The following is a 27,304-nucleotide window of genomic DNA, read 5'->3' as shown; positions in this document are numbered from 1 at the left end:
ATAGGAAGAACCCTACCAGAGAATTTACTCACCTCTGCTGTTATTCTCAGTGGCTTCAACAAAGAGCCCTCTCTGCATTGCATCCCCTCAAGAAGCTACCTTGTGGCTTTCAGCAGAGAATTGTCCCCACAGTACAGACGCCTCAATAAAGGGAAATCAGCAGTGATGTAGGACCCTTGAAAAGACCCTTACTACTAAAGATGTGAGCTCTTGCCTCAGTTCCAATTCCAAACCAATTCTGAGTGTGTGTACAGTTATGGTGACTCCCAAGTATCACTGGAGGAATTCTGGGTAAGAAGCTCATGCAGATGAAGCGCTCACTGTAGCCACAATTCCCACTGTTCACCAACAGAGCGGGAAAGAGAGCTTCTTCTCCTCTGGAACTTCTGTCCATCTTGAGTTCTGAATAAATAACGTATGCAGATGAAGCAACTCTGTGACCATTCTTCCCTCATTCACCAAATAGGAACAAGGAGCTCTTTACCTTCTAGAGCAGGGGTAGGCAACCTATGGCACGGGTGCCAAAGGCGGCACGCGAGTTGCTTTTCAGTGGCACTCACACTGCCTGGGTCCTGGCCACCGGTCCGGGGGGGCTCTGCATTTTAATTTAATTTTACATGAAGCTTCTTAAACATTTTAAAAACCTTATTTACTTTACATACAACAATAGTTTAATTATATATTATAGACCTACAGAAAGAGACCTTCTAAAAACATTACAATGTATTACTGGCACGCGAAACCTTAAATTAGAGTGAATAAATGAAGACTCGGCACACCACTTCTGAAAGGTTGCTGATCTCTGTTCTAGAGCTTCAGGCCACAAGGCTGATCATAAAGCTATCTCCTGACCTTAAAATTGGTGAATCTAGAGCGGGGGAAAGGTTCCAAGGCTACATGACTATGCTCATAGCTCTACAGAAGCAATGTTACAAAGGAGAACTCCTACTAGCTAGCCATTCAAGAACACTCTTATCTTCTCCACAACATGCACCTTAACCTGACAATGGAAGTGCATGTCACCTTGTACTTTACCTACCTTATCTTTAAACAGGCCTTTGTCCTTTTAAATTGTGAGACCCACTTCTCCTTACCTCCCTTCCCATCTCCCAGTGCAACCAAGCTAATTTAGAATGTCTGAGGTCCATTAATTTTAAGTGTCAATAAATTAGTGGGAATAATCAAAATACTTGATTCTTTCTGATAATTACTATCTGATGTCAGTTTAAAACACTAGACTGAGTTAGGAGCATATGCTCCTATGCCGAATGAGGCTTCCATAATTAAACAGAATGGGATTCCATGTGGGTTTTCCCATGCCTGATTAATTCGTAATCAGGTGCCACAACTCTGCTCTTCAGCGACACCTTGTTTCCCAATAGTTAATTACAGTCTGGTGCCATATTTGCAAAAGCCACTCTAAAGTGCAAAGTCGCCATACAGGGACTCCACTTAATAATGCCATGGAGTTTGGTCTGCCACTCTGCGTCTGTCTCTTGTGGAGATGGGTGTCATTGTTAGGGTGCTAGCCTTGAGCACTGGGTTCAATTTCTTGCCCTGCTGCAAACTTCCTGTCTGTGCGCCTCAACTCCTCATCTGTGAAATGGGGACCAGGGCACTTCCCTAACTCCCAGGGGTGTTGTAAGGATAAACTGATTAAAGATTGCAAAGAGTCCTGTGGCACCTTATAGACTAACCGACGTATTAGAGCATGAGCTTTCGTGGGTGACTCTTTGCTGCTTTTATAGATCCAGACTAACACGGCTACCCCTCTGATACCTGATTAAAGATTGTGAGGCATTAGGGTGCTGGGGCAACATGAGTACCACGGAGAGATTAATGCTGTTCTTGTGGTACTGCTTCACCTCAGCATTAGTGGTCAGAAACAAAGAAAACCTTATTAGTAGAATTAATGCCAGAAAGATAAAGCTGGCAGTGAAAAGCCTGAACAAAAATATGTTCCTTTCACAAATGATGCCAGACTGAGGCTTAGTTCTAATTCTGTCAGGAATGAACTCAGCAGTAAAATAAGGTAAAAGGGAGGCAAAGGGTAATTTGGGTATAAGCAATGAGGCAATCTATCATAACAGGAGAGAGCTGAGAAGTAGGACTACCTGAAGTAACTTATTGTTTTAGGAGAATGGTTTAGACCATCTGCTGTAGGCCAGTCTATTCACTATTCATTTTCCTTTCATTTATTTCAGGGCAAATCAGAAATAATCCTGTGAAATCAATGGAATTACACCAGAGTATAAACAGTTGCCAGGGACAGGAGAATCCTACAACCGTGCTTTTGTAACAAGGTATGAAATATGCTCATCTGACTTGGTTACAACACACACACACAGCTTTTTTCACAGTACATCCTGGTTTGTCTGATTCCCTCTGTTTGCAACAATGCATTCAGGGAAAATCTGTTCAGCTATCCCCATACTGCCTCAGCAGGGAATAGAATATCCAGCAGACATTCAGAATGGCACCAGCAACACATGCAACAGAGAATGCTGGGATTTCCCACCGCACAGAAAGCTCGGCACAAGGAGGATTGTTTATCGTGGCTACATAGACCTGGTGAAGGGGTCCTGTTTATACAACAGGTAACACTACTGCAGCCTGGTTACATGAAGACAACCAGATACTAGGCCAGGCCAATGACAAAAGCAGCTCCTGGTTAGCTGCCATGCTAACTACTCAAGTTGGGTGATAATCCTAACCATGCTTAGAGCTAACCACATCACTAACTTATCAGCTTGGTTAAAAACTACAGGGTTTGATTCTCTACAGCCTGGCACTTAATGTAATTATTTATGCTAGTGCAAGGCAAAGTAGGTGTAAATCACAATCATGCTGATTGGAAAGCATTTTACACCCACTTCACTCAGGAATAAATGCCTACACAAGGTCCCATGCACAGGGCTGCCCGGAGGGGGAGGGGGCAATTTGCCGCCAGGCCCCGGGTCCTGCAGGGGCCCCCACAAGAATATTGTATTCTAAAGTATTGCAACTTTTTGCTATGGAAGGGGCACCTGAAATTGCTTTGCCGCAGGCCCCCTGAATCCTCTGGGCGGCCCTGCCCATGCAGTAGAGATTCAAGCCCAGAGAGCGGACAAGGACATAATTACCTAGTTCTCTGGGTGGTTTTGTTTATATATTGAGTATATTATCATCATTTAGGCAAGGAACAGGAAGAGATACAGGCAACGCAGATAAAGGATGTCATTAGTAAACATTGGATTAAGGTGCCTCTTCGCAACATGCAGTTATAAGGCTCCAGGGCCTAGTTGTATAAAAACTTTATCAGGCCCATCAATTTTCTGTCTGATTACAGCCCTTCCTGGATGCTTGGGCTGTGAATCATACATAAAGGCCTTCTTGAATTCAAACTTCCTGGCATCTTCCTTCCCCTGGTTTAGGTCTCTGAGTTGATGTGAAGGAGGAGCAAAACAGTCTTTCATCAGCTATGTAGTGACAGAAAACTTGCCTGTGGTTATTAGAAAGTGCTGAAAGTAGGATAAATGCTCCAATAGCCTGACTTACAAATAAGAAACAACATCATTTCATTCCACATCAATAGGGCCGACATAGATCATGGGGAAACATCAAAACTTTTAGAAATCACACTCAACAACAAGGTATCTGCAGCACTACACATGAGACAGATCTTCCAAAGCTGGGGAGATGGAGATAGAATATTTGGTCAATTACTAGAAGGTGCCATATACTAGGGTGCTCAGAACTGTATTATCATATGGATTTGGATACCATGCTGCTGGGCAGCAATATAAAACCTTAAAATCTGGCAAACCAAGTCTGGCTTCCTCTCTTAATGGATTAATAATGGCTGCAGCAAAGACTGAGGCAGCATGAGCTTCCTCAATCTCCCATACTAATGAGCTTCAATCCAGAATTACAAGGACTATCTCTAAGAGTGAAAGAGTGCGGTTTAGTCTTCATTTTCTGATCACCACAATCCACTCACTTTTTGGCCTCTCCGCTGAGGCTGCCAACGAGGATGACAATTGGTGCTGTGTGTGAGGGTGTTTTTCCATGGATCAGTGATTCGGGCACCTGTCCGCTAGGAACTGAAATGAGAACACTCAACTCATTTCAGAGAAGTAAGGTTAAGATTTTGTCATGGTTATTTTTAGTAAAAGTCACGGACAGTCGCGGGCAATAAACAAAAATTCACGGGAGCTGTGACCTGTTCGTGACTTTTACTAAAAATAACAGGGGAGAGAGGGCTGGAGAGGGTAGGGGGAATGACAGCTGGAGCCCCATGGTGGGGGACTGACAACCACAGCCCCACTTCTACAGAAGAGCAGGGGACAGCTCTGATTTCAGCGTCGGCTGAAGCCATGAGGCAGGGACACACAGAAGCAGCTCTCACTCAGGCCCCATCAAAGAGATGGCATGTGTGTGGGGGGGTCACACAAGCCCTGGCTCTAGCTGAAGCCGCGGGTCAGGGATGCATAGCCCCAGCTCCACCCCCACCAATGATAGCTGAAGCTGAAGTCACAGAGGTCCAGTAAAGTCATGGAATTCGTGACTTCCGTGACTAAATCATATCCTCACATATAGGCCATTAAAAAGGGTTCAATAGTACTGTGACCTTTGGAAACTACTTACCCGGTCTGAATTCAAACTGGCTAGAAGTTAAAGGCTTATTATTGCGTTACCAATCTCCTGAGCCATCCAGCTTCCCACTTCAAATCTTTCATCCAAAATGCCCCTTGAAACTTTGGCAATGAATATGAATGAAGCATCTTTGTTTTGCTCATACCGTAATTTTCAATGTAAAGAACAACTCTTTAGAGACCTGCTCTTCTCCTACTGAGATCAATGAAAACCTCCCTTTGGCTACAATGGAGTTTGGATCAGGCTTTAGGTATTTACAAGAAAGAATGATCAAAATAATGAAATTCAAGTTGCTTAAACTAATTAAACAGCAGACCTGGTTTGATGCAGCACCAATACAATGCTAAGCCTTGATCCTGTGTCACTTTACATGTGAGTAGTCCCATTGACTTCAAGGAGACAAGGTCCATATATTAAGTTCATTGGAAAATGGGCTTGGAGTAAATGAAAAAGTTCAGTAACCATGTTCATAAAGTTTAAATCATGTTTTTGACAAATATTTCAACTAAAAATGTTTCAATTAATAAGCTTCCTTGTCTTCATTTTCAAGGCCCTTCACTGTCTATCCCCACCCTACCTATCATCTCTGATTCACTACTGAGAGGTCAACCTCTACCTTCATTCCCCAGTAATTAAATTTTCAAACAAGCACCTTCATGCTTTCTCCCATGCTGCCCCTTATGTTTGGGAGTTGCTCCCATAAAGATCTGCTAAGCCACCTCATTATCCACCTTCAAATCTCTCCTCTGAACTCTCCTTTGCCACAATGCCTGCAAAAAAACCCCTAACAATCAGTTTGAGACCACTGTCTATCATGTTGACCAATACTGTCCCATTGCTTCCTGGCGTTTCCCTGACCCCACCTGTCTATTTATCCATCTGGTTTGTCTTGATTTATACTTGGAGTGTAAGCTCTTTGGGGCAGGGACCATCTTTTTGTTGTATGTATGTGCACAGTGCTTACCACAAAAGGATCCTGGTTCAAGACTCGGCTCCCAGATGCTACCACAATGCAAATGTAATTAATAATAATAATGAAAAGGTCATAAAAATTGAAAAACAAATGAAAAATGGTTCTATCTTGAACTCTTTGAAATGAAAACAACTTTGTAATTTCAAAGGGTTTCACAACACTAGGGTTTTAAAATACATTCCACTGGTTATTTATATGGTGGTACTGCCCAGAGGCCCCAGTCAAGGATCAGAGCCCCATCCTGGTAGCTGCTGTACACTTACATAATGAAAAGACAGTCCCTGTCTCAAAGAGCTGACAGTCCAAAACAAGTCATTACTGTAGTCTGCATAGAATACCTCAGACTTAAAGATGCCACTGCCTGAGTTTGCCCCAGTCTGACATTTACCTCTCCACACTGTGACATGAGATCATCATGCCACAACGTGGCGATGTTGCGTCAAAACACAGTCATGACGTGAGCCTGTGTCACCGTAGGTTAGTGTTTCATAGGGCCAGACAGTGACTACAGGACCCACAAATGCTCTTGGAGCACTTCTTTTGGGACACAAGATGTCCTGGAGGAAAATAGCATCTTCCCACATACACAAGGATGCATAGCAACCCTAAGAGCATAGTTACAGAGGTATGGACGAGAGTAGCCCCCAAATTCCTTCAGCACAGGCGACTACAACCCTCTTCCCCCAGCCCCCAGCAGCGAAGGGGAATAATCTGCCCGTGAGCACCTTGTATTTTGAACTTCTGAAAAAAATCCTTTTTCAAAGGGCTGCATGGGAGTTAGTTAACAGGATTAATGTGCATAGGTAGCAGTCAGCACCTTGGTTAACAGGATCACTGTATGTGTCCTCCATGCATCAGAAACACTGGATCCTGTGGGTTCTACTTATCGCCCATTATAATTATAATCCCTACACATTAGAAGTCTTCTGCATTGTTTGTTCCACGCTTTAATTTCCAAACAAAGAAAGCACCGGGGCAGCTTAACCACCTTGTTCCCAACCTTATATTTTCTCGTCCTTTGTGTCAGAGAGCCTCATTCCCCGAAGACTAGAGCTTGCAGGATGCTGGTCAAATTCCGTGACCGATCAGACAAGGGGGGCGTAGAGAGCATCTGAGCTGAACATGAGCAGTCCCCAATGCTGGCCGAGGCAGATTCATTCAGCTGTTTGGCTTTTTTGAATAACAATATCTTCCCAGTTGTTGGGTCGTTTTTTTTTAATTTCCATTGGGGCTGAGCAAAGGGCTGTGTGAATTTAGGAGCCTGCTTCTGAATGAGCTGGCATCTGAGCCGTATTTACTGATGTTAATTTTGGATTTAATGCACCCCTGCCACTACCCAACAGTTTGCCCTAAAAAGCCTTTTAACTGGCACAAAGGGAGAGGGTCAAAAGTAAGTTGACCCCTGACAGAATGTACAATTATTAGAGAGAGGCGATACATGAGCAGCTGCTGGAACCCCACCGGTACAGCAAAGTGCTTCCAAAAGTCAGAATATGAATAATACACTCAAGGTCTTCCCCCAGCTCTGCGAGGGCCTGCTACTTTCTCCAGGAAGAATTATAGCCCTCCCGAGCAGCTGCAATAATTGTGTTCCTATTATCCTAGGGACCTCCCCCTGACCACCCCCTACAAGTGTCCATTGTCGAGACGGAGTCAAGTGATTATATGCTCTGGCTGATGCTGTTTGGGCCCAGCTGCCTAACTGCTGACACACGAGCACCAAGAGCGCGGACTCGCGTCTGCAAGACGGGACTCTAACATACCAGACCTTTTACATAAGTCAAGCAGGAACAAATGATGCTTTATCAGCCCTGCTGACGGGGCAGCCCCCTCTTCCTTTGAAGTGGCGGCTGCTTATAGGCCCTTACAGCTTTTCCTCCTTAGCACAAGCAAACATCCTCCTTTTGATATGCTACATGCTCATTATCTCTGCCCCATTTAATGATTTTTGATTGAAGGGTGGCAGCTCAGTTGCCAAGAGAATAGTTAAAGAGGCTCCACACAGTCAGGCCTACAAGAAAGGCTTTCCTTGTGCAGCAGCCTAAATTTGGAATTTCTTAACAGTATGTTCTTGTTCTTAGCAGCAGATAAGGGCTGAGCGTGAAATTCTTAATTAAGCAGTAAATAGAGAGTAGGGTGTCAGCAGATGCAGCCAGTAGCCATGGAGACCAAGTCACATGAACAAGAGAACTGAGACTAAACATAGGCCTCAGGCTTGGATGTGAGTGACAGCTGAAGAATCCTACAAAGCTTGTAAACTGGATTAATTAGTTGACTAATTATTTCATATAGTTAAATGTAACAAAAATAAAAAACAGCTCACAATGTTAAACAGCAGAGCGTTCCGAGGGCTAAAACCAAAAGTGTCGTTCTCTCTGTTTCAATTTACAGATTCATGTATTTTAAGGCTGGAAGGGACCACTGTGGCCATCTTGTCTGACCTCCTGCATAGCACAGAGCAGAGAATTTCACCCAGTGATTCCTGCATGGAGTCCAATAACCTGTGATGGACTTTTTTTTTTTTTTTAAGAAAGATATCCAAGCTTAACCTAAAGACTTCAAGTGCCGGAGAAACCACCATACCCTCGTGTAGTTTTGTTCCAACGGTTGATAAGCCTCACTATTAAAAAGGTGTGCCTTATTTCCCATTTGAAATTGTGTAACTTTAACTTCCAGTGATGTGCACTAGAGTTTAGGATAGCAATTAAGTGGCACCTCAACGCTACAAATCCATTCATTTCAGATTTTCTCCCTCACCACAAAGTTAGCTTTTCAGTAACAATATTATATTAGTGGTCTCCCAGTTATAATGTAAATAAAGTACTAGTTGCAGTCTAGTCAAATGTTCTCAGCATGGATTATAAGTGTGAAGTAGAGGTGTTTTCATTCATTTGAATGCCAGACATGTGAATCTTTTTCCCTGTATTAAAAAACCATGTACTAAATGCAACACAATCAGAATGCAAACAAGACGGAAGGAGGAATAGAAATGTAACCATTATGTTTGAGACTGCTGCGTGCTAAATGGTACATCATAGCTCACTATTGCTGACAGCATTAGTCAGATCTATTTCTTTAATGTCAATAACGTGCCAAGAAATGTGCCACGGTTTTTCAGCTTTCCCAGGCTTCCCTATTTCAGGGAAAATTTTATGCAGGGTATCCAAAGTGCCCAACTGTTGACATATATGTACTTGAAATAATAGGTCTTCAGTGAGGAATTATCATCAGATTTGCGTGTAGCTGTATGTGTCTTTTTTCCCCCTCCTTACTGTTAGTAAATTGCAAAGAAATCAAGATTTTTTGCTCTGTGATAGATGTCTAGCGCAACCTTGGGTAGTCACTTAACTTCTCTAGGTTTTACTGCAATCAGATCACTGCAAATCAGAAGTAACTCAATAAAGTCAATGAAGTTGTATGAGTGTCAAAATGGTCTATGTGAGTCAGATTCAGGCCCTCTGTGTTTTAGCGTAGCTAAGGGTATGTCTACACTACCATGAAGTACGCTATCCGGGGGGTCTATTGCCTGCGTTGAAGCCTGCACCATGGTGTTCTCCCTGCTGTTTTAAACTGTATAAACTGGAATAAAGGGAGTGCAAGTACATCTTTGGGAGCTCCAAGTTACACCCTAGTTGCAGTATAGACATAGCTTATGTGTGAAATAGCAATGAGAATAGCTGCCTCCTAAGGGTACTGTGAGTTCTAGTAACTTCCGGTACTGCCATTATTAATCATGGTCCTAATCATTACTTCTCCTTTCACAACCAGAATTTAGCACCAGAGTGACTGATTTGCTGGAGAAAAGGATAAAGGGGTGAAAGTCCCAGGTTTTGAAGAGGTTGCCAATGCCAAATTGCAAAATTAGCAGGCATTGGTGATCACAATAAAGAACAGTCAATATTCACAATATTTAGTAATTATTTCTAAAAAAGTCAATGTTTTCAAACCCATGGGCCTACAAAACCACTGAGAGTTCACGATGTAAGAATCCTTTCTGCATATTAATAATCCTTAGTCAAAAAAAATACTCCCATGACTTTCAGTGGGTGCAGGATTGGACTCACAGCAAATGTCTCCTAAAACATTTAAGTTGGGGAATTTAAGAGATTGATAATGGACTCCAAAGCCTTTTCACCTCCAAAGCACCAGTTGCCAAGGCTCATGCTGTACCCTCCTTTGTGGATAACTAAGAGATTAAGGCCCTGACCCTGCAAAGACTTGGGCATGTGCATAACTTGTTATTTGGGTAGCCCTATTGACTTAAAGCTATGTCCATGCCTAAGACCTTGCAGATCAGGGCCTTTAATTGCAGATTGGCCACCCCTGCACTGCTCATTTGCACAAAGTTACATATATTACTTGCATTGCACTTACCTAAATAGGTTAGCTTCCCCAATTTGCTGTTGAAAAACCAGTCACAGCCCTTGTTATGATCATGTGAAGGAAGTGACTGGAGTGGCTGACCAGGCCTTGTCCCACAGAACACCATGACCTCAACATAGGATGGGAGGTTCTCATGTTCCACCAGTAAGTAATTCCCAGCAATGAAGTTATCAAATGTAGCCGAGTACTAGATGGAGGGAAACAATGAACATGCATTTTCTTAAAGAGTAATGCATTCTTTTGTCATTTGGTATCAGAAGCATAGAATGTTAAAAACCATGTATGATCTGTGGGAAATGGATGCTAAATCAATCCTCCTGACCACATTAAAACATGGCTGGAAATTATGGACCATCAAGACCAAGCTTTGGTGGGTCTTAAGTGGTGCATAGGTCTTGTTCTGGCCCTATGCACCGGGGCGAACATTCACCAATAGTGCCCAGAATGCCCGTCCAGCTCAGACCAATTTCATACAGGTGCCGGTGTATGTGATCTGAAGACTATCTTGTGTTCTTTTATGAGCATGCAGTACTTTTTCTCCTTTGTTTGCCCATCCAGAACAATGGGAGGATTTCTCTTCCCTTGTTCCTTGATATGGTTTTGGTGAATGCCGTTCATCCATTACAAAAGCCATTTTATAAATAAATAAATAAATAAATAAATAAATAACAGCATTACCTGCAGTTGTTTGCTGACAAAAGGGTTACCAAAAGTCAGAGTGTAAGTCTCCTGGTCCAAGAGCAGAGCCATCCAACCATAGGGGTTTGATAAAGTATCAGAGACGTAATGGACTGTGGTTGTCTTATTATTACTATCAGTCACGGTTAAATTATAAGGAAAGTCTGGAGCCTCTTTTCTAGGAAAAAAATACATTAAATCTGTGTTCAAACCCTTCATTTAATAATATAATTACATTTTATTTGTTCTACAGTAGCACCTACAGGCTCCATCTGGGATGGGGGTGCAGGCTCTGCCCTGAGGTGTTCATACTGTAAATAGATGAGAAAGACAAAGAGTGAAGAGGGGACAGAGGTGAAGTGACTTGTCCAAGGTTCCACAGAAGGTCTGCGGCAGAGCCAGGCCTGTTCGCTATTTGCTAGACCATGCTCTCTGAAGCAGGGAGTGCTGGTCTCCCACATCCTAGGTGCATGCCCTAATTGCTGGTCTAGTGCAGGTTGGGTCTCTCTCTCTCTTGCTCTGTCACGCTCTCATGTTTTTTCATGAAAAATTTCTAAAGGACTAATGTGGAATGAAAACAAGTTCCCAAAACTTCAACATTTTTCACAAGTCCTGTTTCCAGCCAGCTCCAGAGATTATGCAGTTGATTAACAGGCCTTCTACACAGTCATTTCCTAAAGCCAGAACAAGAATATATCTGAATTGTGTGACATCTAGGACATTACCTCAGTTTTTTTCAGTTGTTAGGACCTGATCCAAAGCCCACTGAAGTTAGCGGGATTCTTTCAATTGACTTCATTGGGTCCTCAGAAACATGGTCTGGAAACTATGGGTTCTATTCCCAGTTCTGTCACTTAACTTCTCTATGTTTCGGTTATTCCATCTCTAAAATGCAGATAATACCTAATTCATTAAGCTTAATTTACTGGAGTTTCTACCACCCTTTGAGATCTTTGGATGGAAAGCACTACTGTCTATCAGTGCAACACATTAGCATTACATGTCTTTCCACAATGTTAACTTCTCGGGAGGGAGCAAATATATGAATAATATCTATAAAATGGCCATTAAACAATGGGAAGCGTATGTCATTTAGGCTCACAAATATCTTTTTCAGCTCATGCACAAAGGAGGAGACTTGAAAGAGAGAGTGTGGATCGCATCATGGACCACTGTTTGGTTAGTCAACTCCTCACAAAACAGGTGATGATTTTATAGAACCATTTATCTGATCATCCAAAGAAAAACTCAAAAAACTACTACTTCTCTAATTTCCCATTTCTCACCTAGCTCCAGTCCAGTCCATCAAAAACTACTCAACAATGTACAGTAATAATGACAACATTCATGTGTGTGTGACACATTGTCATTAATATGACTGAATTCCAGTGCTAAAAAGAATAAAGTACAGCTTGGATTACTAGATTCACCCATATTGATTACCCCAAAGCTTTTACCATAGGACAGCCCTCTCTTCCCCCTTATTGTCCTCCAAATTGTAAGAACATAAGAGCAGCCATTTTGGGACAAACCAATGGTCCATCTAGCCCAGTATCCTGTCTTCCAACAGTGCCAATGCCAGGTGCTTCTGAGGGAATGAACAGAACAGGCAATCACTGAGTGATCCATCCCTGGTCATCCACTCCCAGCTTCTGGCAATCACAGGCTAGGGACACCCAGAGCAGGGGGTTGCATCCCTGATCATCTTGACTAATAGCCTTTGATGGACATATCCTACATGGACTTATCTAGTTCTTTTTTTAACTCTTTTATAGTTTTGGCCTTTACAACATCTCCTGGCAATGAGTTCCACAGGTTGACTGTGTGTTGTGTGAAATAGTACTTTGTTTTAAATACTTTGTTTTAAATCTGCCACCTATTAATCTCATTTGGTGACCCCTGGTTCTTGTGTTATGTGAAGGAGTAAATAAGAACGGCCATACTGGATCAGACCAAAGGTCCATTTAGCCCAGTATCCTGTCTTCCGACAGTGGCCAATGCCAGGTGCCCCAGAGAGAATGAACAGAACAGGTAATCGTCGAGTGATCCATCCCTTGTCGTCCATTCCCAGCTTCTGGTAAACAGAGGCTAGGGACACCAACACAGGCTAAGGACACCACAGAAGCTAGGGACGCCAATACAAAAATAATACTTCTTTATTCACCTTCTCCACACCAGTTACAATTTTATAGACCTCTATCATATCCCCTCTTAGTCATCTCTTTTCCAAGTGGAAAAGTCCAAGCCTTTTTAATCTCTCCTCATATGGAAGCTGTTCCATACTCTTAATCATTTTTGTTGCCCTTCTCTGTACCCTTTCAATTCTAATATATTTTTTTGAGATTGGGGTGATCAGAAATGCAACAGTATGCAAGGTGCAGGTGTACCATGGATTTATATACTGTCATTATGATATTTTATGATTATCTATCATTTTCCTAATGGTTCCTAACAGACTGCCACTTCATACTGAGCAGATGTTTTCAGAAAACAGTCCACAATGACTCCACGATCTCTTTCTTCAGTGGTGTATAGTTTGGATTATGATTTTGTATGTATCGTTTTGATTATGTTTTCCAATGTATATATCTTTGCATTTATCAACAATGAATTTTATGTGCCTTTTTGTTGCCCAGTTACTCACTTTTGTGAGCTCCATTTGTAACTATTTGCTGTCTGCTTTGGACTTAAATATCTTGAGTAATTTTGCATTCTCTGAAAATGTTGCCACCTCACTGTTTACCATATTTTCCAGATCATTTTTTAATATGTTGAATAGGATTTGTCCCAGTGCAGAGCGCTTGGGGGACACCACTATTTACCTCTCTCCATTCTGAAAACTGACCATGTATCCCTACCCTTTGTTTTCTGTCTTTTAACCAGTTATTGGTCCATGAGGGGACCTTCCCTCTTATCCCATGACTTTTTGGACATTTGGAATGATTTGTTTTACAGTTTAAACTGATCTCAGTCATTTTTGTTGGCCAAAAAGACTTGCCCATGGTTATGATAGTTTCCTAATAGGGGGCGTTATAGTACACTTAAGTTTGGGGAATGTCTAGGAATTTAGAGAACTCTACTTTCAGGAAGTGCTTGCTGAGAAAGTACAGTATATGCGGAGGAAGGAATAAAGTCTAAATGTTACATTACCTTGGTTGTTTATTATTATGCTTAAACGCGAACATGGTCTCGGACGTGAATCATAACATGCAAGTATATGTAATCACTAACTAAAAATATTGCCACAAAAAACAAACATCCAAAAGAGAAAAATTATACTCATGGTGACATACCAGATCCCTGTCCCTGATCAGATGGACATAAAAGGGGATGTGTTTAGCCAGTGGACATTCTTTAGATCAGTGGTGCTCAAAGCCGGTCCGCCACTTGTTCAGGGAAAGCCTCTAGGGGCCAGGCTGGTTTGTTTACCTGCAGCATCCACAGGTTCAGCTGATCACAGCTCCCACTGGCCGCAGTTTGCCACTCCAGGCCAATGGGGGCTGCGGGAAGGGCGGCCAGCACATCCCTCGGCCCGTGCCGCTTCCCACAGCCCATGGAGATGCAGATTTCTGGGAACTAGCCAGACACTACCACAGTGACTATCGCAGACCAAGCAGTGAAGCATCTCAGCACAAGTGATATCCCAAACTGTGCCGTTTCAGAGACGTGACCCCAGTTTATTTGCAGTATGTTTGTGTAGTTTACCCAGGAATTCAGTCATACCAGGTAGTCATATGGCAAAGCCTAATCAGCAGTTAGAATTGCTGAGACCCTATTAAAGAAACCAGTAAAGAGCAAATAAAATATTTCTTGACTGGAGAAATACTCCCACAGAAGGCTATAACAGCAGCATGGTACAGTGTTTAATGTCAAGATGCGCATGTCCATTGGTGCCTACAGCCCCAGAATCACTGCAGCTGGCAGTAGTGGAAGGAGCAATAGACAAAAAGGAAGAGACACACGGAAAGTCTAAAGCCAACTAAGACCTCCCAGAACTACAAAGGGGAGACCCTACCTGGACAAAACCAGGCACTAGGAAGCAAGCAACATGTGTTGATCAGATACATCCTTGTTCATATAATGCAGCAGTGGATGGGCATATTTAATTGAAAGTGCAAATACATTAGCCCACTACAAATACAAAACATAACATGGACATGGGAGGATGGTGAAATATGCACTCCACTGAGTCATGATCAGCAGGACACAGGAGATACATAGGCCAGCAAGTGATCGGTAAATACTGGAACAGACTTTCAATACCATACCCCACCAGAAGAATCAAATGCAAGGCAGTCTCTTGTCATCGGAAGAAAGACTTGCACTCATTCCAACATCAAACCACTTGCAAATAAGTACCAGATTTGTACCCACTGCCTCCTCAATATCTGACCAATGAAGGTTGTCAGACTGTTGTGGGTTTTTTTACAAGCTGCTTCTTTAAAAAAAACAAAACAAAAAAACCCACCACTTTTCAGTTCTCCACTATTAGCCAGCTCCTAGCATAATGAATACTGTAATAACACTTTACACTGCTCAAAGACAAGCTCAGCCTTGTAACCAAGCGGTGATTCTTGTACTTCCTGACCCCTCCCACCTCCCCAAGTCCGTATTTTCTGGTAAGTTAGTTAACCCCTCTTGCTTTGTCACATCTAGAATTAGATTGTGTAGAAAGATGTTGCCCAAACAGCTTACATACTATAGAGAAACTAGCATACTTGTGTGCACTGTAAAAATGACGCAGCTTTCCATGCATTTTGAAAGAGTTGCATGATAGAATCACACAATTTCCCTTAAAAGTGACTGGGAGTTCACCCTTTCATGGCAGTGGGAGAGGTGAGGCTAATTCCTTTGTAGCTCAAAGTATTGGCAAACAAAGGGTGTAGGAAGGGGACACAGCACAACACGCCTTCCCTGGTTGTGTCCTTGGGTAGGGACATGGCACGATACCTTTGGGGATATGTGACATTGCTCTCAGCCCTCCTCCTGACCAGCCGGGAGAGTTTATCCTACATGGAAGGAAGCGGACAGAGCTTGCTTTCAAAGCATGGTCAGGATGATGTGGCAGTGTAGTGTACATTCCCCTAAAGCTCCAGGAGGGATTCTGGCTGAGTCAGCCCTGCTGGGGCTCACACTATAACGTAGCCCCTCCCTTATCACTGGCCACAATCATAGTTTCAAAGACAAAATCTGGCCCATGTACGGAAAGGTTTAGGGCAGGGGTGGTCAAATGCAGCCCACGGGATCTTCCATGGATCCTTAATACAGAGGTACAGTTGTTCGGGGTTACAGGTCCCAGTATAGAAAGCTCTGTCCTGACCCAAAAAAGGGCCTGGCATGCTAGGACCTGAGCTATGAATGAGCCATGCCTCTGTAGTGAAGATGAATGTAGCTTCGATCAGCAACTCTTAACATGAACTAGGTAAGATCCCAGGCTATTGCCTTTTACAGAACACTCAGCAGCAGGATAGTGGGTGGAAGGGAATATGGGGACTAGAACAACAGAAACTGACTGGAAGGAGCTTAGAAGATGGTTCACTACTAATAAACCTCCCCTTGCAGGCATCAGATGGGCCAAGGTATTCATACTAATTAAGTAAGCAACTGGCAACCACTGCTGTACGGTCATAGGTTGTGAGCACTTTCACACTTGCTCAGGTACGGAGGAAAACCTTCATATGAGTAATAGCACTATCAGAGTGAGCTGAGGGTACTCATGTGACAGAGGGTCTGAGTCTCTTCTCACTTACACTAGTGTAAATCAGGAGTAACTCCAGTGAAACCAATGGTGCTACAGTGATGTAAAACCACAGCAAGTAAGAGGAGATTCAGGGCCACAACCCCCAGCTTCAGTGCAACATGTCACTTTTGTTTTTCTATTTTCACAGGATCTCTGCATTATATTGAAGCCCCCTAGGCAACTGGGTGCTCGAGGCAGTTTTTCTATGGGACCTCTCAACTAGCACCCTTTAATAGGTGTAAAAGTGGATAGGAACTTCTTGCTGGGCAAACCAGCCTGGATACAATTTGTCAGTCATACGGTTGTGCACTGCTGCCCATCACGGTAGTAGGAGAGTGCCTTGCGTGTATCATCAGTAACAATGGCAAAGTCCCTAGTTGTCTTCATGGAGTCACTGGCATTTCTCCTGTTTTGGCCTAAAAAACTTATTTGGGATAAGATTTGTGGGTTTTTTAAATTTTTTTCTCGTTCGGGTTTATTCATTTACTCTTTGTTTTAGGTTGATTGGGGGGTTGAGGGTTGTTTTTTGTTTTGGTTGTTTGGAGCTTTTTGGGTGGAAGGGGTGTGAGTGTCATTCCTGTGGTGGGAAGGACAAAAGGAAGGTTTTGCAACGTTTCCTGAGGACAGACATACTCCATGTTCCCTGAATAGCCTCCGGAGGTTTGTTCCACAGCTGGATCACCTCAACTGGGAATGTTTTTTCCCCAACTCTCCAACGCTTTGTCCTACTCGTCATTCAGATATTATCCCACCCCCATGCACCCTAACCCGGCATCAGCACCAAAAAAATCAAGCCAGGTTTTGGGAAGGTTGAAAAAGCCCTGCCACCTTATGCAAGAGTTAGTTCGTCCAAGTTAACCCTGAGTCTGACATTGATACCAGGTTCCCTTCAAAAGGATGCCCCTGTGCTTGTTTTCATATCCTTGCCAAAATGGGACTACACCGCTAATGGAATTTACCAGCCACAATTAGCATCATTTTCATTTGCCCTAAATAGCCAACAATTTCACTGTGCCCTAAATAGCCACCAATCTACCTCTCTTTAATGTTAATGAAGCAGAGGAGCACAGGCACAAGTATTTCTAATTCAAAGGAGCCAAGGGAGCCTGCATGGATCATTAACATGAGAGAGCTTCATTACCAAAAGAAAGAGCCTTTCCCTGAACTTCCCCTGGCTTTATTTGAAAGAAACCAGGAGGCAGTGGTCTTAATGCAAAATTAACCCCTGCTTTAAACAGTCGGAAGCTTTTACAAACTGTATCAGAAAAAAAAATGGATGACTCATTGACAGTGCTGTATTTTTTATATCAAAGTGGAGTAATTCAATTAAGGAGTAATTTGCTTTAGAAATATGGCATAGTTACGATACAGAACTTTACAATCTGAATCACAATTTACCATTGCAGCTGTATAAACTGTTATGTAATTTAGCTCAAGTGTACTGTGTAGAGCTGTTGAACGTAGATGGCCCACAAAGGATTTGCTGAACCAATCAACAGCACCAAGGAGAACAAATATTAACTCTCCTGTTTATGTTTACCATTAGCTTTCTTATCCTAAGGCTCCATATCTCTGCGTATGGAGGCAGGCGCTGTGTTCTCTTTAAATGCATTCTGTTTGGTACGTTTGTGAAATAACCCATTATGATTATCCATCTCCTTAAAACAGGAAATCAAATAGCAGCTCCCTTCAAATGGGGCTGCAAACATTTGTGTCAATACTCTAATTTACTGCTGTACAAATGGAGGCTAAATGCACACAATGACTACAGCAAACTCTTATCGTTTAGGTGGTGGGCCCAGGAATATATATACATATTTTAATTGCAGAGGTTCAAAACCTTGACATATTGTCACTAAATATGTGTACCCAAGTCCAAAGACTGGGAATGTGATTCTTATCTCCCTTGTGTGATGTAACTCTTGTCTTCAGCTGACATTCTCCTGATTTACATTGGTATAAGTAGGAGAAGAATCTGGCCTTTTGTGACTGGTTTTCAGAGATGCTGAGGACCCTTTACAGGAAATACAGTTCTGAAAATCAGACACAAGGTGTTTCAAGTTGGGCATCCAGAAACTGAGGCACTCACTGAAAATTTGGAAGTGTGCATTTTGGGACTGCCATAATTTACCTCACAGCCAAACTGCCATTGTCCAAGAACGTTACACTAAAAATCAATTCAATCTCAAGACCGATCAATTATGGAAGAAATATAGTGTAGCAAGCCGGACACAGGAAGGAAATTCAAACAGGTAGTCTTGTTAATTGAACAGCCAGCGTCCAGCTGTTAAATGCTCACCAGCTAAACCACATCACATACCCCTGACAAGACCAATTTAAGCTAACAGAAGAGTGTGTGTAAGTGTAGGAAAGGTGTCCGTAGGCGTGAATAAGTGTGTGTCTTTAGCGAAGATGTGTGTACAGAGGGCCACAGTGTAGTGAGTGGAAAAGTGTGGCTTTGCATGTGTTTGATGCGGGAAGAGGTTCACACATAGGCACCGAGGTAAGTAAATATCAAAGGAGAAGCAAAACTAGAGTAATCATTTGAACTCTTCTCTTGAAGTCATGGAAGTAGGGGGTACACGATTCCTTTTACACTGGCACATCAAGGACTGCTGTGTTTGTAGCAAGTGCATGCACTACAGGAGAGGATATTGGACCAGATTTAGGAATTAAGGTAATCAAAAAGTGAGCTAATCTTTTCCTCTCTGGCAAAATAAAGGAGAGAAGCAATAAAAGTTGCAAGGCTGGAGCTGGGCAAAAATCCTGGCTTTCAAAATTCCACAGTGGAGGCAGATGAAACTGAGTGAATTGCAAAGTTACTCCTGGACGGTATAAAGTTTACTCAGTGTTTTTAGAATTCCTTGGGATGGAAGGTTCTGTGTAATGGAGATTATTCTAATGCTTTCCTCTTGTAAAAATCATGCATGAGGAGAAGAAACTTTTAAAGTCACTTAATCACATTATGACAATTTTTTAATGAGAATTTATTTTAATATTAATAGGGACTCACATTTTCAAGATAATATGGTTAGCAGTGGCATTTTGAGCGACCGTATCTAGCCTGCAGTCACTCAACACTACACCATGGCATACGCTGTTCTTCACAGCACTCAATAACTTTCTCGCATGTAGATTTATAAAGACTTTTATAAGCTTCAATTACATTTTTAAAAGATGTAAAGAGCCCTTCCAGGGCAGTTTAAGTGACACATTAGTTTAAATTTCAATTGGACTTGATAGAAAATGCTCTTTTTATAGAGATATGGATCAAGGTTGCAAAGTTTGGCTCCAGATCCATATTTCCCTCAAAGTTCTTGGGGTTTTAGATTCAGATAGAACAGGTAGAAATTCTACCATCTACTATTTATAACAAAAAATTAATTATTTTTTTCTTTTACAAAATAGAAATGTTTTTGCAAAAATGTCCCTTTGGGGGGAAGAGGGTATTTTTCAATTGGGTATTGATCAAAAAACTGAAAACCAAAAAATCAAAGATTTGGGGGATTTTCAGAAGCCAAAACTGGATTTTCTTTAAAATATTGTCAAACTCCCTACATATTCTGAAAAAAAATGCCACTTTTCTCCCAATTTTTTCATGGCTCTGTGTGTGTGTGTGTATTAATTCTTTACTAGTTCTATATTAAGGGCTTAAGTTTGGCCCACAGTAGGAATAGCAGGCAGCTGTGAATTTGAGATCCTGATCCCAACCTCCCTAAAGGGACTCCATGGGATGGATTCATTTATATACGCAACCAAAAAGGTCATTTTTCAAGGCGTGATGAATTCATCTCTCTCTTCCCACCTTAATATCTCCTGCCAAGTAACAGCATGACAAGCAAACATGGTGCATTTGGGTTAATATCAACATGACACGAAAGCAAAAAACACAGAATCAAGATTCAGACAAATAGGACCAAATTCTGATCTCTTTACACTAACTAGGGTAAATCTGAAGCAACTCCATGTCAGTCACTGCATTTATTGCTGTGCAACCGAGCATCTGTTCCATTCTCTTTAAACAAACCTACACAGTATTTCCAACACTATGGAATCAGAGTGAGATTCTGATGGCCGGACTCTAGAGTGTTTTGTTAATAGCCCTAGAAAACTTCTGGCTGCATAAGAAAAGGAGGATAGTCTTGTGGCTACAGCACTACACTAAGACTCCAGCGATCTGGGTTAGATTCCTAACATTTACCATTAGGGTCTTTCCCCCTCTTTTAGATACAATCCACTCCAATAGCATTGACAGATAAGATAGAAACCTGGCCTCCTGCATTACATGGCTCTGAGGAAGCACCAGTGGTACTGTGATCATAGATGGGAAATTCTACCAGCTAGAAGGACAGCTGCATCATGCCTAGAGACGCCATGCAGAATTATTCCCTACAGTATATTTTTTATGCTTTGCCCAGTCCAGTTTTAAATTATTCAAATGATAGTACTTTCTTCCACCATTCTCCGGGGAGATTGTCCAAGACCAATAGACTTCATTGTGAGGAAATTCTCCCTGCTTCCCAGTTTTCCTTTCTCAACTTCTTCCCATTTTTCCTAGTTACACTCTCAGAAACCATTCCCTCTTTCTTGTTTACAACCTTCAATCCCTCTGGATGCAATCCACCTTCCTCCAAGACATCCTCTGGTCATGCTGTAAATATTTACTTTAATCTTTCAATCTCTGTAGCCCCTTATTTACTTCCCTCCACATTTCCCTGACACGTCCATTTGTAGAGCACCGTCCCTGTGAATGAAGCCTCTTTGACCTATACTCTATTTGAATGCACACTATGCGGGCTGATGTTCCGGGCTGCAAGCTGATGTTCTTTCAACTTAACATGATGGTGATTTGGCTGGTAGTGCACACTCAGGAGAGTGAGATCTGGAAATAGCATAGAAAAGATGCTCTTGGTCTCCATGGAGGAGGGTTACTCAGTTCAGAAAACATTCCACTGGAGGACAGGCTAGCAGCTGGCTTTGGGAAGTAGTGCTGCCAAGTATCTTTGGCATCAGCTGACTCCCTGCTCTTGGAAAGAATGGAAAGAGGAGGGAGGCTAGCCGGAAAGGAAAGGAAAGAGCCAAAGGCCCTTGCTGCAACTAGCCTACAACTATTAAGCCATCCACCTGCAGTGAAGGGCAATGTTGAATGCCAGATTCAAACTTTCCCCAAGTTCATAAATGCTGGATCTAAGGTTCTAATTAATTGTTAGTTCTGCTCACCCCACAAGACCCACTGGCACTGTGAACTGGAAGGAACAAGAGGGATCTGAATATTTGTTAGAGAAGTGCACCACCGCTTTTTATGCATTATTATCATTTATATTCTGGGGGTGCCCAGAGGTCCCAATCAAGACTGGGGCATCACTGAGCTAGGGGCTGTATGTACATAGACTAAGTGAGAGCCTCTGCCCCCAAGAGCTGGCAATCTAAACAGACAAGACAAATAGACAAGAGAATCTAAACAGACAACACAAGTTTCTTCTCCCAAACAGTGGGAAGGGAAGTAACTTGCCCAAGGCCCAGGGACACCCGGGGGGGGGCAAGTGGGGCAATTTGCCCCGGGCCCCGCAGGGGCCCCGCGAGCTGCTCCGGGTTTTTGGCGGCACTTCTGTGGCGGGCCTGTCACTCGCTCCGGGTCTTCGGTGGCGGGTCCTTCAGTGCAGCACAAGACGCGGAACGAGTGAAGGACCCGCCGCTGAAGTGCTGCCGAAGCCTCGGAGCACCACCCGGTGAGTACAAGCGCCGCAAGTGGTGGGAAAAAAAAAAAGCCGTGATCGGCGGCACTTAGGCTGCTCTACCGCCACCGCTTCATTCTTCGGTGGCAATTCGGTGGTGGGTCCTTCCCTGCCCCAGGCCCCCTGAATCCTCTGGGAGGCCCTGCCAAGGCCATATGGCAGAACCAGGAATAGGACACAGGTCTCCTTACTCCTGGTTTAGTGCGTGATCTACTAAACCACACAACTCCGTAATCCCACTGATTACAGACTTTTGGTTTAGTGGAAGTGAGTAGAAATAGTATTTGCATGGGAAGTTTCTATGTAGGTGAAGGCTACAGAAAATGTCCCCCAGTTCTGCAATTATACAACAACTTTTTTTTTTCCTATTTGGAAATGTTTTTCCTTCTTCTGAATAATACGAAAGCTCTGAATTATTTACATCCATCTGACAGCGCTCTTCAGCACTGCTGCCAGTGCGCAACAAACTTGAAACAGCAAAAATGGAAAATGGTACAGATTTGTACACTAAACAGAAAATGAAATGATGGGGAGCTTGGGCAGGGGGAATCAAAAAGCTGGAGTGATTTTTTTTCATGTGTTAAAACACTTTTCTTAAGAGAGAGCAATTCTAATGTATCCTCCCTCTACGAGCAGTAGTGGTAACGTTTGGCTAAGCAACATTTCTCCTTTAGCTGCCAGCAACTCAAGTGCAGTAACCAGTCCAGCTCACATAGGCAGCAGAGCAGGAAGCAGCAGGAAGAGACCTCAGGAGGTCGTCTAGTCCAATCCCCTGCTCAAAGCAGGACCAACCCCAACTAAATCATCCCAGCCATGAAATGTTGGCTCCAATATTAATAGTATTATATGAAGCTGAAAGTTCATTAAATTAACATGGAAAATGAATTAGACTGAACTGAAATGAGTTTGCCAGAGATAAGTGTAACCAGCCATTACCTTCAGAACAATCCACACTTGGGGAGCTCTTCAGGAAAAAAATTGTAAGAACATTTTCCTTGTTTTGAATCTAATGTAATTTAAACTTTTTTCTTTAATCCTCCATTATCTGTGACGCCCTCTTACTTGTCTAAAAATATCTGGTGGAGACCAGAAATCTGGGTTCAATTCCCAATTCTGCCATAAACTCTGTGACCTTGGGCAAATCATTTAGGCCAAAGGTGTCCATTAGTTTTGGTTACCTCAGTTTCAGGACCCATCTTGAGATACGCAGAGGCCTGATTTTCATTTACACTAAGGCCCATTTACACCACTCTGACAGGGTGAAGGGCTGTACAATTGGCATAAATTATAACTACATCTACTTTAAGGCTCCTTTGCACTGCCAGAGTTATGTGAAGAGACTGGAGAATAAACGAGAATCAGGTTTTTAAGGTCCAACCTTCCCCTTGGACAAGCTCAGATTTTACAGATATAGAAACCAAGATGATAAGGATAAGTGATTTGCCTAGGACCATAGAGAGAGGCCGTTGCAGAGCTGGGATTAATCTTAGCCTTCCTTAGTTCCACAACTGTGCCAAGACCTGATACCTCTTCCCAATATGGAATATAAAAGCCCAGGCCAGACCTGATCTTGCAAAGATGTAATTGCTACTTACAAACCAATAGACATACGGTGAAAAATAACGTCCCTTCCACAAACACTCCCCCTAGCAGCGTGACTGAAGTTAGCACTGGCCACGCAGGAAGCTGCAAGTGTGTCCATAGAAGCAAGGAGGTGACTTCCTTCCTGTCTTGTGAGGGAGCCATCCAGATCTTCGAGGATGGCCGAATGGGGAAACGGGAATGACGCCTGGTTGGGTGAATTCAGGAATGCCAACCGTTCAGCTCTCACTGTAAATCCACCTGGGGAAACAAGTAACCATTCAGAAATGCAACGTCACACCTTTGTCTGACTGGGTGCAGGGGCACTACCTACCCTCTTCTTCCCCCCGGTGAACAAGGGGTTAACCTCAACTCAGCTTCCTGTCAGAGAAATGGCTGCTTGGGACAGAAAGGGGAACCTGCAGACCTCCACACCCTGGGTCTGTTGTGTGGTTGGTGACATACGTCACATGTTATTGGTTCTACTTACTGACTAGATAATGAAATATTTTAAACAGAAGAATCATAACCAGATGGGAAGCATGGTCATCGGAATGGCCTTACTGCATAGACCCAAGAGCCACCTAGTCCAGTATCCTACCTCTGACAGGTCTTTTGGCTCGAGCACTGGATTCAGACGCAGCAGTAACTGTAGGTTGGCCCCAAACTAAAATAATCAAATAGGCTCATAACCCCCCCTGCCCCCGGCCCAGGGCCCAAAGCAAACCAAACATAGCACTTTTGTTCACTAGTCACTGTTTGTTAATATAGGACCTTCCTATTGCACAGCTGAAGTTACTTTGGGGGCAGATTTTGCCTTCCTGGTGCCATTTGATCTCTGCTGCTGAAGTATTTTTCACCATTTTTGCAGGAAAGTGTATGTTTTTATATAGTTTATAATTACACATACACACACATTTAACAGGTAATTGCAGTTGGAACTTTCTTCAAAGAGCCTTTGGGTAGCTCTTGAAAACTCAGATGAATTCTTTGTTTCCATATATTATCTCAGGCAAATTCACTTAAGATTTAGGGTGGCCTGAGGTACAACCTCATTGGAATTCTATGGAGATGTGTTGTAGTGATTACAGAATATACCACTATGTTGAAGTATTACCCCCCGAAAAAGGAATATTAACAAATGAATGTGTTAATCCCTATCCCTGCATCCCAATGGGGCTTCTGAATAATTGTCCCAAACTCAGAGAAACTGAAAAATTAAATCATGGTTGGGGGGAAAAAAAACACCTGCATCTCAAATGTATACAGCATTCATGACTGTCAGTTTAACAGCCTGGCTCTTCCAGGTAGAGAATCCATGTGCAGCATCTGCACCCAGAGCCCCAGACATGAGTGAGCAAATTGCAGTAAGGGGCTGGCAAAGCAGAAAAAAGGTTGTAAGGAGACTCCCATGTTTCAGCCCACCAGTGATATCAGAACACTGAGGACTACTTTCAAAAACACCCTAATGAACACCTATGTGTCCAAGGGGTGGAGTTATAAATTAATGCTCCCACCTAAAATTATGGCCCAGAGCTGACCCAGCTTAGGAGACATGTGCTGATTTGCAGGACAACTACATAAAGTTTTTCTATGACCCTCCTTCCCACAGCATCTGAGCACCTCAACATTTTTAATGGGTTTATCCTCACGACACCACTCCAAGACAGTGTGTGTGTGGGGGGGAACTGAGGTACAAGGAGATTAGGTAACTTGTCTAAAGTCATACAGGAAGTCTGTGGAAAGGCAAGGAATTAAACCCAGGTCTCCCAAGTCCTAAGGTAGTGCCCTAGTCAGTGGATCATCCTTCCTCCAGGATACAGCTAGCAAACTCTAGAGATGCCTCTCGGTAAGGAAATAAAATCACAAAGGCAACACCAAACTCTACAGAACTCAAGGATTTTTCAGACTCTGCTATGTCAGAGTGTCAGTGTAAATGTAACTTACCCTGGCCTTGGTAACAGCCAGAACAGGTCCTGATTGCAGTGCAGGTGCTAATATCAAAGTTCATGAAAGATGTATTGGAAACCAACAGTTCATGCCTTTGGGGAGTTTTCAGCCCTGCTGACATACAGCTACTGTCCTGCAAGATGAAAGTAAAGAGCACAGCTGAACACATCAGCATTTGGGTCTCCCGAGGGAAAGAAGCTCAGGGTCCAGATCCTCAGCTGCTGCAAATTGACGTAGCTCCTTTGAAGTCCACAAAGCTGGGACCAATTTACACCATCTGAGGATCTGGTCCAGGCTGTCCAAAATATTCACAACAAAACTTGAGAGCCCATAGACAGCAAATAAATATGGAGAAAGAAGAAAAGATGAGGGTGAAAAAAACAAACAAACAAAAAACATAGGCAAATAGGCAAAAAACACAACCAGAAAGAGAAAATGGACAGGAACAAGATGACAGTAGCCCTTCCAGGACATAGCACAAGGAGACATGGGGGTGGCTGGTCCCATCTGCTAGTCCATGTGCTGCTGCTGGGAGCAATCGTATGCACAGAGATGGTGGGGAGAGTGGAAAAGGAGCTGGCATGACCCCATCTGATGTTGGTTTGGGGCCCGACCACTACCTTGGAAAGACCCTCAACAGCAGAGAGCACAACCAAAACCCTACACAAATATTGTATCAAGGAACTTTAAACACATGGAATCAAAAATGCAATTTAAAGGCACTCTATCAGCAACAGGATTTTTTTTTAATTAGCTGGTTTAATACTATTAAAGATGGCATTGTCCCTTTAAGAGACAGGTGCTCTGCCACTCCCCTGGAGACCCTCCCCAAGGAGGGAAGTTGGAGATTCCCTAGGTGAAGAACTTGGTTCCAAGTCAGTACAGAGTTAATGCCTCAACATGGGGTTCCACAGACCAGACAGATTTCGCTCTTAGAATGTTTTTTTCCTACCTACTTTTTTGATTTATTCATGTCCATCCCATCACCCCTAATTATATCCCTTTGCTTCACATTGCACAAGCTGTTTCCTTCCTTAATGTTTTCACCCTTCCAATATTTTTAGAAGACTGTTTCACTCTTTCCTCCTCCCCAAACGTGCATCATCTGCCTCGGACAATCTGTCTTTATCAGAAGTTAACGCTTTCTTTTACACGCAATGCAGATGCATCTGGTTCATTCACTGAAAGTAAAGGCCCTGATGCAAAGCCCACTGAAGTAAACAGGAGCCTTTTTATTGACTTCCGTCGGCTTTTGCTCAGGCCCAGATACTACAGCACTAAAGGACTGAGGGCCTGTCAGGGTTCCCTCCCCACTCTGAACTTTAGCTGTATGTTTCTGACAGGACCCAATTTCAATTTTCCTAATATTTCAAAAAAATATAACCTGCTTGCAAGGCATCTTTTAAAAAACAAAACAGCTGGCAGAGCAGAATAGCCAATGTTCCTGTTAAATTCATGTCACAAAGTTTTAATTGATGTTAAAGAGACATCATTATTAAAGGGAGAATTACATAAATTAAGATGTAAATTATGACAAGGCGACTCTTATCACGAGATAATCAAAGATAATCACACCCTTGGGGGGCAGTGAGGAACAACGCACAGCTGAGCGCCTCAACAGCTCTTAAC

At 42.9% G+C, this 27,304-nt stretch overlaps 1 protein-coding gene across 1 annotated transcript in view; it reads right to left on the bottom strand.

Moving 5' to 3' along the window:
• PKHD1 (PKHD1 ciliary IPT domain containing fibrocystin/polyductin) overlaps nt 1-27,304 on the bottom strand; it is a 367,689-nt gene that overhangs the window by 133,046 nt on the left and 207,339 nt on the right. The window contains exons 46-49 of the mRNA XM_045008841.1: nt 25,673-25,808; nt 23,740-23,986; nt 10,670-10,847; nt 9,983-10,178 (exon numbers count right to left, since the gene is read on the bottom strand). Of these exons, the coding sequence (XP_044864776.1) occupies nt 9,983-10,178; nt 10,670-10,847; nt 23,740-23,986; nt 25,673-25,808 (757 nt within the window). The remainder of the gene's footprint in view (nt 1-9,982; nt 10,179-10,669; nt 10,848-23,739; nt 23,987-25,672; nt 25,809-27,304) is intronic.

Source organism: Mauremys mutica, chromosome 3 (genome assembly GCF_020497125.1).
Source record: "Mauremys mutica isolate MM-2020 ecotype Southern chromosome 3, ASM2049712v1, whole genome shotgun sequence".
Taxonomy (NCBI): domain Eukaryota; kingdom Metazoa; phylum Chordata; order Testudines; family Geoemydidae; genus Mauremys; species Mauremys mutica.
This window is presented reverse-complemented; position numbering and strand designations above follow the sequence as displayed.